This window comes from Anabrus simplex, chromosome X (genome assembly GCF_040414725.1).
Source record: "Anabrus simplex isolate iqAnaSimp1 chromosome X, ASM4041472v1, whole genome shotgun sequence".
Lineage (NCBI taxonomy): Eukaryota > Metazoa > Arthropoda > Insecta > Orthoptera > Tettigoniidae > Anabrus > Anabrus simplex.
Window position 1 is genome coordinate 204,601,351 of NC_090279.1, and position 11,936 is coordinate 204,613,286.

At 42.8% G+C, this 11,936-nt stretch overlaps 1 protein-coding gene across 1 annotated transcript in view; it reads right to left on the reverse strand.

The window, feature by feature from the left end:
• LOC136885877 (uncharacterized) overlaps positions 1-3,302 on the reverse strand; it is a 56,228-nt gene extending 52,926 nt beyond the window's left edge. The window contains exon 1 of the mRNA XM_067158560.2: positions 3,094-3,302. Coding sequence (XP_067014661.1) covers positions 3,094-3,270 — 177 coding nt within the window. The 5' untranslated portion in view covers positions 3,271-3,302. The remainder of the gene's footprint in view (positions 1-3,093) is intronic.
• Between the last annotated feature and the right edge of the window lie 8,634 nt (positions 3,303-11,936).

Genomic DNA, 11,936 nt, shown 5'->3' on the forward strand with positions numbered 1-11,936 from the left:
ATCATCGCCAGTTAGTTCGTTACCATGACGACTAAGTAGCTGTTCGTCGTGGATGGACTTGCTAATAAAAAATCGTTTACATCTCCATTGCTGTAATTTGTCATCATCATCATCTGTTTACCCTCCAGGTTCGGTTTTTCCCTCGGACTTAGCGAGGGATCCCACCTCTACCGCCTCAAGGGCAGTGTCCTGGAGCTTCAGACTCTCGGTCGGGAGATACAACTGGGGAGTATGACCAGTACATCGCCCAGGCGGCCTCACCTGCTATGCAGAACAGGGGCCTTGTGGGGGGATGGGAAGATTGGAAGGAATAGGCAAGGAAGAGGGAAGGAAGCGGCCGTGGCCTTAAGTTAGGTACCATCCCGGCATTCGCCTGGAGGAGAAGTGGGAAACCACGGAAAACCACTTCCAGGATGGCTGAGGTAGGAATCGAACCCACCTCTACTCAGTTGACCTCCCGAGGCTGAGTGGACCCCGTTCCAGCCCTCGTACCACTTTTCAAATTTCGTGGCAGAGCCGGGAATCGAACCCGGGCCTCCGGGGGTGGCAGTTAATCACGCTAACCACTACACCACAGAGGCGGACTGCTGTAATTTGTACCGTACAAATTTATTATATAAAATACTGAAATATGCATTTTATATCAGTTGTGTTAGGTATGTTTTATATAAAAAATATTGTAGGTGATATAAGTCTGTGAAGAATTTAACAATCCCGAATATTTCCGCTATTTCACGAGGCGGGAGGACGGCGTTTAAAATATTTCTATGGTAATTTATTCTATTTCTCAGCCCAAACTCAAAACTTTGAAGTTTCAAGCAACCCCAGAAAATTGGGAAAAAATTGCAGTGAACTTTTACTGAAGTAGGACTCTATTCACATCGGCTTTTCTATAAGCAAACCAACAAACAAACAAGGCATCCATCTCCATAGCGGTGGGTGAACATTCCGATATACCTTTTATTTTTCATGGACCTGTAAAGACTGTATGTGCACGTCCTGACAGGAATGATTACGTAGACTGTACTATAGACCACCTGAAATATTTCGCATCGGAAGAGACAGAGAAAATGTCCCTATATGTTGAATGGAAGTCACTTAACCGCACAAAAATGATGCATCAAATAAGTAACTATACATTCTGGAAGCGCGAGGATATTCGTAAAATGTGGATGTCCGGTGGCCCTAAGTTTTGCTTCCATCTTCTTGTGCCCAAGGTCCTCACTTTCATTTTAACATCTGCGACGGCGCGGCTGAGTGCACATTTTGGTCGTAAGTAAATTTTATGTTGGCCATTTTGGGATACGCTCTTATTTTTTATTATATTTTTTGATAAGTTTGTAATCGCGCGCTACCTCGGAAAGAGAAAACTACGTCCCAGTGAAATTGTTCGGTACTCGCCTCCTATTCTGCAGATATCTGAATCAAATACCGCAATTTACGACTGGTTCTCAAAAGCGTGCTAGAATGCGAGAGACTGTCAGCAGATTTATCGGCAAGTTAAATAAGTCCTTTCATATATTAGAGAAGTTATATTTTAAAACCACTGACACCACAGCGGCACAAGCTTATTGATAAGGTTTAATAATAATAGTACAGAATTTCGCACAATGTGCATGGAATATTGACAAGGTTTAACATACACGGTAACGGACCTTGTGACCTGGATTTACCTCTAGAGGTGGCATAATGCATCTACGACACAGTATCTCCTGCCCGTCGTAAGAGGCGACCAAAAGGAGCACCCACTGAAACTCTGAACTCCGGGGAGAAGTACGTGGATTGGCAACTACGGGGATCTATATTAGCCTAGTTTTACTTCTACCTACTTGTGTCAAGCTCTTCACTTTCATTCTTCCTATCAGACTTCCCTTGATCACACTTTTTCTCTCCGTCCGACCACAATGGCGTGGATAAGGGAGAGGAGTGAATGAGAGGATATACAGTACATATAGCCACCCCGCCCATGAAGCACTTTCACTCTTTACATAGATACATCTATAATTTTTAGGAAGGTAAGAATAATAAAAACATCCATTCAATATGTGTATTATTATTATCATCATCTCCCCCCCCACACACACACACACAGGAAAAGTATCTACGCCACTGCATCTAACAGCGCCGATAAGAATATTGACGACGGCGATAGACTTCTTTACCCTGAGACAAAAAGTCTAGTCTGAGATATTTTTGTATTATATGAGCACAGTGGTAGTATAAAATCAAGATATTTTGATCTCTAAACACAGCCGGAACCCAAACTCTCGCAATACTTTGAAACGTGAAGTATAACTGTCCGCCTCTGTAGTGTAGTGGTTAGCGTGATTAGCTGCCACCCCCGGAGGTCCGGGTTCGATTCCCGGCTCTGTCACGAAATTTGAAAAAGTGGTACGAGGGCCACTCAGCCTCGGGAGGTCAACTGAGTAGAGGTGGGTTCGATTCCCACCTCAGCCATCCTGGAAGTGGTTTTCCGTGGTTTCCCACTTCTCCTCCAGGCAAATGCCGGGATGGTACCTAACTTAAGGCCACGGCCGCTTCCTTCCCTCTTCCTTGTCTATCCCTTCAAATCTTCCCATCCCCCACAAGGCCCCTGTTCAGCATAGCTCCAGGACACTGCCCTTGAGGCGGTAGAGGTGGGATCCCTCACTGAGTCCGAGGGAAAAACCGACCCTGGAGGTAAACAGATGATGAATGAATGAAGTACAACTATTCATAACATTAAATTTAACTCCTTGAAGCGGAGCTTATCATCATAATATGAACAAAATCAGAATTCTACATGTTTGACATGTGACACTAACAAAAAAAAAAAAAAAAAACTATTGCGAAACCTGCAAGTTTACAAGTTTGATTCCGGCAACTCTGCTAGAGGAGAAACCCAAGGCAGTTATTAAATATTATGTGTACCAGCAGCTTAAATAATGAGGAAAACGAAAACATTACTCCCGCTGTAACACTGTTTAAGTTACGCGGAGTCCGGCAACTCTGCTCGAGGAGAAAAACAAGGCGGTTATCAAATATTATGCGTACCATCAGCTTAACGAATGACAATCACTCAATATAATAAAGAAAACGAAATAAAGTGCCTACCTTGACGTGATTCATTAAATTACACCATGTTGTTTTCAGGAATGATAGTTCTCTGTATTCCGGAAGGCAGAGCAAGCACTGAACTGTTTGCAGTGAACTGTCGTAAGTACGCAATTGAAAGTATTTTTCGAGAGATGGCCACGGTAAAGTTTTGAAGAACTTCGTTTCACTTTCCATCGCTTTGATGTCAAACTTGAATAAATAGTATCATTCACGCATTCCAATCGAACACATCGTTTGAAAAGAGGGAACACTGGATGGAACACATGCACATCAGTTCACCTGCGCTGCATTTCATAGAGTCAAGGATCATTTACAAAGAGGATAGAATAGAATGTAAGAAAAACGTATAGTGGCAACAGGCAAAGGCATGCCAAAGCTCATGTAAGAGAACATAGTGGTCAAGGAGTATACACTGTATACAGTCCACCCATTAGCTGTAATAGTCGACTATTAATAAAAGCTCAGACTGTACGTTTCCCTTAACAACATTTTGTTATTTGTTTTTGTCTTAAAATAAATCAGCACGTATGATACAATCATTACATCAATACCTTGATTTCATCAATGACTTACTTTCAGCTCCTATGTCTGTATGTTATGTACAGGTGCATACTTACCTACGTCCGCAATACCAACTTAATCAGACGAATGACATTTGAAAGTCCGTGAAGAATTTCCACATCAATATTCTTATGTTAAACTGTAGAAGATCACGGTTCAACGGAAAATCTTAATAATTACAGTATACCGGTAAAGATATTGCGCGCGGTTATAAAGAAAAGAGTCAAGAGTTTAAAAAGGAACTATTTTCACAATAATTGCGCCAATTATTAGCACATCCAGGTAATAAAACATCATAACACTGGTATTAATTATACTAAACAAATATACTTATTCGTAATACTGAGTTAATAGTTCAGCAACCGTCGAACCAAAAGATGAGTCACCAGCTCTGACTCCCAGCTTGCATTCAGGAGAACCGGGCGAGTTGGCTGTGCGGTTAGAGGCGCGCGGCTGTGAGCTTGCATCCGGGAGATAGCGGGTTCGAATCCCACTGTCGGCAGCCCTGAAGATGGTTTTCCGTGGTTTCCCATCTTCACACCAGGCCTTTCCTACCCCATCGTCGCCATAAGACTTGTCTGTGACGGTGCAACGTAAAGCCACAAGCAAAAGAAAAAAAAGCATTCGGGAGACTGGGATCGAGGGTCGGCAGCCATGAAGATGAAAAACTCTCTGGATGGGGCCGATAGAACAACACCCTGCCTATCGTAAGACGTTAATTAAAGGGGCTTGAGGGACTCTAAGCCCGGGAGTGTGGATTGGTGACCACGGAGTTCTTAGCATAGTCCTGGCATTGTTCCTTTTACTTGTGCCAGGCTCATGTCAGCTTTCCAATCCGACCTCCCTCGGTCAACGCTTGTTCCTTTCCAACCCCTCGTTTATACGTTTGCAAGGCCTAGGGAGTTTTCTTTTCACGCTTTTCTCTTTCTTTCGCCGATACGTTCATTTTTCGAAGTGTCGGATCCCTTCCATTTCTTCCTCTTTGATTAGTGTTATATAGAGGATGCCTCTTAAAACAATTATCACTACCACCATCCTTCCATTTATTTCCCCTCTCATTAGTGTTAATGTTATTGTTATTTTTACATCCCAATTTTTCATGGTTTTCGAAGACGCCGACGTGCCGAAATGTAGTACCGCAGGAGTTTTCTTGCGTGCTGGTAAATCTACTCACGCAAGCTGCCATATTTAAGCACATTCAAATACCACTGGACTGGGCCAGGATCGAACCTGCCAAGTTCGGGTCTGAAGACCACTGCCTCAACCACCTGAGCCACTCAGTCTGGCCAACCATCCTCTATATAACACTAATCAGAGAGAAAAAGTGGAAGGGATTAGCTGGGAAGAATAAAGAAAAAAATCACTTACATCCAAGATAAATATTGCTAACCTGTCACACCTTTTCCAGAGTTTACTAATACAGTTAATAGCAAAGCAAAGTCATCTTCGTACAGGCCATGAAGGTCCTGGGAGGGGTGGAAGATAAAGGCTTCCACTATCCGTAACCTCGGCATTTGATGGTGTAGAGTGGTTAGATCTATGCCCGGCCGACTTTGCCCCCCAGTAATTAACTGTGTACTCATTTTTGCTGTAGGCTGAGTGAACCTCAGGACCATGTGCAACTCTGGAAGTGGAAATCTCGTTCCTTAAATTTCTTGACTTCCTGACAGGGAATTAAAAGCATGTCCTTCCAGGTGAACCGAGCCTGCCTTTATCGCCTCGGCCAGGCAGCCCCTAATACAGTTAATATTCTTCAATATTATGCCATACTCAACTATCAAAATTTAAATAAGTTAAATGTATGAATTGAAAGAACGGAAATACGCTGCCAAAAAGAAAAATTTTAAAAATGCAACATCCTCAAGGGCAAGGTAATTTTATTCACAAGCAATGTGATATGTAGTTCATCATTGCAGGAATATATGACTAGAAATTCAGACCAAATGAAACGCACGTCACAGTAAAGGGTACCCAAACAGTCACATCAATGCACAGTGTATCCCCCTCTGACGGCAATGCAGGCCTGTATGTAGCTCCACATCCAAACGATCATAAAGGTGCCGAATGGCTTCCTGGGATAGCCTGTCCTAAGCATCTTGCACATGTTGGTGCAATTTGGCAATGGTTCTTGCGTGCTCTGGAGAACACCTAATTTCCCGCTTTATCATGTCCCATACGTGTTCAATTGGCGAGAAACCCGGTGATCTTGTTGGCCAGGGCAGTTGTACATCACGTAGCGTTGTCCTACTGTATGTGGACGTGCATTGTCGTGTTAAACAAGCACACCACCTTCCTGTCCAAGAAATGGCAGTAGCACGGGGACAACAACCTGTGCAATGTAGCGGCCAGTGGTTTCATTACCCCGTAGAAACAACCAACTGTGACCGCGAGTTGTTAGTGATGGCCCCCACACCATGAAACCTGAGGTAAGACCTGGGTGTCGTGGGCGAATGCTCTCTGGAATAGGCCGCTCGCCAGGTCTACGCCATACACGTGTATACCCATTACTTGCATACAGATAGAACCTACTCTCGTCACTGAAGACTACAGAGCACTATTCCCCTCTCCAATCGACTCTTCCACGACACCAGGGTAGCCATGTTTGGCTGTGTCGTGGTGTTAGTGGTAGCCTGGACAGAGGCTCATATGATCATAATCCTGCTGCAAACAGATTGTTCCCAAGGACCCTTGGTGACACAGCAGGTGAAACATGTGACCAGATTTCGTATCTGGATAATGTTCGGTCAGCCACTACTGCTCGCACAATGCGTCTGTACAATGCAGACATCCGAAGCTTGGTCTATGAGCCTGAGAATGTTCCACAGACCATTGCTGAAAGCAGCAACACACCACCGAAACATCGTGACCAATATGTGCAGCAATTCGTCGATATGTCCACCCAGCTTCCCGCAGGCCCACAATGCGGCCCCGTTCAAATGGCTGCAGTTGTTCAACAGGAGATCGTACTTGTCATCAGGGCATGGTTGTCCGCCTGCAGAGTTAAAACAGGGTGCATACAGGCAGGCGTCCTGAATGCCATCTGATCGCCGATGTCCATGACAAATGAATCTCCGACATAACCCCTCAGTATGCACATATTATACCCCGGTGCCACTTAACACAGTCCCTGAGGATGTTGCATTGTTTCAGCAGTGTATATTACGAGTATCTTTTTGGGACCAGACCCTCGTCTTACACGAAGGCTGTTCTTTTATTAGTGGCACACCATTGCCAGCGATGTGGAAGCAATGATGTCACTGTAGTAGCTCCTGTTCTCTATATGGTTGTGTTCGGTAGAACTTCAGGAATAGTGGTTTCTTCATCAGTAGAGGCACCGGTTTGTGGTGAAAAGTTTTGCCTAATTTGGTCCGTTTTATAAGCTATTTTTGTATATTTTTCAGCAAAACATCACTATTACACATGTACAAGAAACATGAGAGTTATTCTTCTGCTGAAAATGTTTATTACATATGGTATATCAAAACATGAATATTTGGAAAAATGTCGTTTTGCCTCTTCAACAAGTAGGGCCTATCCTACTTACATATTGTAGGTGCCCATCAGTTAGTGAAAGACAGAGATGCAATGAGTTCCATACTACTGGGAGTCAGAGCTGTTCTCCTGTCAAATATTATAAACACATTCAAAATGACCTTTCACTATCCATAAAGCCTTCACTACAGCTTCCACAAAATGCCTATATTCTAAATTCAGGGAAAGTAGAACAACAGTCACATCAATATCTTTACCTGCTCTACATGAACTACCAATTAGATCACTGAACACTCAGTAGGCTTCAAGATATCCTGATGTTTAAAGTTCTCGTAGGATGCCAATTTGCTTTATTAGATGAGAGATTTCACTATTTTATAAATCACCTTTCATTATGCTTCTTGAATCAGAATTATGCCACATGATTTCATCAATTATTTTACGATTTTACAAAGGCTAATAGTTTCAAGTTTTCAGCCAATTTTATAAAATTTTGCGATAAACTCTTCATTAGGTATGAAATCCAAATCATAAGTGCTGAATTTTTGAGAGTATGTGGGATGAGAGAGCACTTACCAGTCCATCAAGCATATAAATCAGTCACCTCCAAAAATGCAAGGCGTCCTGCAGAAAGTGTTGTCACTTCTCGTGCAATGCTGGTTGCAGGTAACGTTCCAAAAATGACCAGCAATACTGCACATTCACGGTCTGTCCTTCCTGGGGGTGGGGTGGGGGTGTTCGGTATGCGTTAAGAAAACACCATCACAATTGTAAACCAGAATCACCATCACTTTCACACTGGTGGGGTTCTGACGCACTTTTGACTTTTGTGGGAATCGGCAATGACGCCATACGTTCGGTTAGCATTTCAATTTGGCTCATGCAATCAGGCCCATAGCTATTTATGGTCATGATATGCCTCACCTTTGTGCTCATAATGTTGAAACTTTGTTTGCACAGCACCATATCACTGTCATTTCTGCAATTTCATCAAATGGCGTGGAACCCACTGCAATGCAGATTTTTCATACCGAGGCAATTTTCAGGATTATGGTGGTGGTGATTTTTGTTTCAAGAGGAAGTTCAACTAGGTAACCATCCTCCTTTCATGATACTTAAGTCTTAAGTTTTTATAAGGTGAGATGTAAATAGCGGGAGTAGTGCGTGAGAGGTGAGGGTGACGTATCAAGGGAAGAGGGAGGGGTGGGGGACTTGACCCCACTCCAAAGAAGATAGACTTTTGCATGTCCGCACGGAAATGAAAAGGATAGGGAAGGTAGTGTGCTGACAAGGGACAAGAGTATGTGTGACGTACATAGCGGAAGTGTGTTGCAGGCCACCTGTTGGGTCTGGTTTCAGCCAGGGTGGCTTGTAACACATGATAAGGAAAGGAACACAGTGTTTGTCAGCGAGGGTCGGTGAGATACGATACCAGTTCTCACGTGGCAAGGCTGGTGGCTGCTGTAGACGGGTTGGTGGGCGTGTGTTCCATGCCAGGGCTGTTGCAGCGACCAGTCTAATTTTTTTTTTTTAGGTGGTAGTCAGGGGTTGGGCTTTGGGTAGTTAGTAGTGCGGTATCGTCCTGCATGTGTGCTGGCTATCCGCGTACGTGTGGGATGATACTGAGTAGATGTAGAGGTAGTAAATGTAGTTAAGTGGTTTTAAGAGATATGTAGTTGTTATTATTGCTTGTTTTCCTTTGTTTCGCTCTGTCTGTCTTTATTGCCTGTAAGCCGATGGTGTACACTAGGGTGGGCAATAAAGATATGTATGTATGTATGTATCCTTTCATGATACGAAACATACCTGTCCCTCAGGTTAACTCACAAACCATCTGGGTTGTATATGTTCCCAGTAATCCATTAACAACCTGTAGGTCCTATTCACTGATATCAGGGTAACCTGGCCAAAGCATGTTGGCCACTTGTTGTGGTCTGTCATTGAAGGCTTTGACCTACTGTGCCATGGTTCTGTAACGCAAGACCGAATTCCCACATGTCTTACAGGTACTGCAGGCATATTTAATGTTAATCCAGCTGTGCTGTGTCTATTTTGAGAACATCTCGGATACTAACCATTCAAACAGTCTTTCACAGACATTACTATTCTTTGCAACACAGTACATGTGCGACGCATTGGATGGATGAGTTCACACATTGTGTGGTAGGTTAGATACTACCCTAAGCTGTGTATATCCGAGAAATAATGGTTCTGTTTCCTGGTATAGAAACAGTGTTGCCACTAATAAAGAAATAACCAGCATAAAAAAGGTCAAAAATATCTCAAAGTGTTAGAACGGTTGATCTGAAGGCATCGATTGTATTGAAACTTGAGAACTGGATCATTTGGAAGTCCCCTCAACTTAGCCTTCTGCGATCGCGGTGAGAAACAGACAACTCAACACCTGCGACATTTGTCTTGTGTCTCTCAGTACGTTCAGTAGAAGAATTAAAGCGGGCTAACCCTGTGTTCTTGAAGTGGCAACATTTTGAGCAGGATCCACTTAATCTCCCAGACTGCAGGCATATTTAATGTTAATCCAGCTGTGCTGTGTCTATTTTGAGAACATCTCGGATACTAACCATTCAAACAGTCTTTCACAGACATTACTATTCTTTGCAACACAGTACATGTGCGACGCATTGGATGGATGAGTTCACACATTGTGTGGCGGTCGGAAACAACGTGAACCGGGCACTTGTGCATTAGAGGTTTGGTCATAGTGATAAATAATTTGAAAATATAATTCAATATCTAGCGCCATTGTCTTTTTATCAGCTGATGAAGTTAGCCAGTCAGATCGCTATGCGGTCGAATTCAAATGGGCTTTGCGAAGCGGTGTTGGCAAATCTGCACGTTGCTTCAACAGGCTAGAGAGCCATGAAAAGAAATCAGCATCAAACACAAACGCACCATGGGTGCCGGTGTCACGGTAGTATACTTGCTATGACGCGATCCTGTTAGATCAGAGGTCCAAGTTCAGACCCTTCCCCTGGCAAATTTTTTGTTCTTCCATTGGTGCTCTCAAGATGGATATTCTGTATTTTAACCACGATAGTGCATATTGAAATAGGGTCTAAATGATAGTTTTGCACCAAGTTAAGTATAATCTCATTGAAGCCCCCAAGCAGCGTGTTAACGATTCACTGAAAACTGCTGTGTCGTCTTGGAGCACCAAACCTCAGGATTCCAGTCGTGGGGTAGTCAAAGAAAGTAAGGAATTATTTACTAATACACTGATGCAAGTTCATAGTACTTAAAGTACTGATTGAGCAAAATGTACCCTTGGATTTAGTATGAAAAGTAACAAATATTTTGTTCTACTTGTTGCTATGCTATAAAATAAATTTAATATCCAAATACATTTGCCTGGCACAGAAAAGCATGGCATATTGGCTTTTGTTAATCAAACTACGTTGGAGAGATTTAAAAAAAGCATGAATCAAATAATTTATATCGGACCTGTGTCCATGCATTCAATATGGAATGAATGTGTCAAAAATGGTAAGCGAATCTAAATCTCAAGAGTTGAAAATCACCAACTATGCTTTGATATTAATTTTTACAAAACTAAGGCATTTAGCTAGTTATATTTGTATCAGCTTTTATTGCTGAACTCTGAAGACAATAAAAATGTATGATCTTGGCGAGGTTGAACAAAATACAAATGGCATTCTCATGCCGTAATAAATGTGATATTGATGATGATGATGCTTGTTGTTTAAAGGGGCCAAACATCTAAGTCATCGGACCCTAATGGTACAAAATGAGACGAAATGTAATGACAATTTATAAGTCCAAATATCACCCACTGACCAGCATTCAAAGTGTGATAATGAAGAATAAAATATGAATTAAAAATAATCAGCAGAACCAACTCACAATACTGAAAGTTAAAAATAATTCCAAAATCGATCCACTCACTAGAATTCAAAAAGACGATGAACAATGGTTATGAACTTAAAACAATCAGTGGATCCGATCCGCAATACCCCTCCTTCCCAGAAACTATCTTAAAACGATAGTATCACTGACCAAGAGACTGCTTCCAAAGCGCAATCCTGAATCGATGATGATTGTTGATTAAAGGGGTCCAAAATCCAGGTCAACGGCCCCTCACAGTGCTACTTATCGCTAGTAAAGTAGAACCATGGCATTTCTCATGTCGCGGTACTAATAAACATAGTGTAGACTTATGGGGTTCCACACATTATGGTACTTCTCACAGGTATTGAACGTCACACAGGTAACACAGACATGGTGTTTCTCACATAATGGCGCTACTCAGAGGCAACGTGTTCCTCACATAGATGTACTAATCACGGGCGTCGGCATTCCGCGGTGTTCGTCACATAGTGGGTACTAATCACAGGCAACGGAGACCCACAGTGTCGCTCATGTAGTGGTAATAAACACAAGCAACACCCAGACCTGTGGTGTAAGCCCGTAGTTTTCCGCATATAGTGGTACTAATCACAGGAACTGTAAACCCACAGCGAACCACTCTCTGTCACTACTAATCTCAAACCTATTGTGTACCTAACAGAGGTACTTCTCGCAAGTAAAGTCGACTCATGGTATTCCCCGCGTGATGGTACTAATCACAAGTAGTCCCATGGTTCTAGCGTAGTCGTTCCTTTGTCGCCCCTTTTAGTTGCCTTCTGCGACAGACAGGGGATAATCTGGGTGTATTCTTCGTCTGCATCCCCCACCCACAGGAGGGAAATGAGATGTTGAATCTAATGGCAAACTCAAATGAATAATTGAGAAGAGTCCAGCCATTTTCA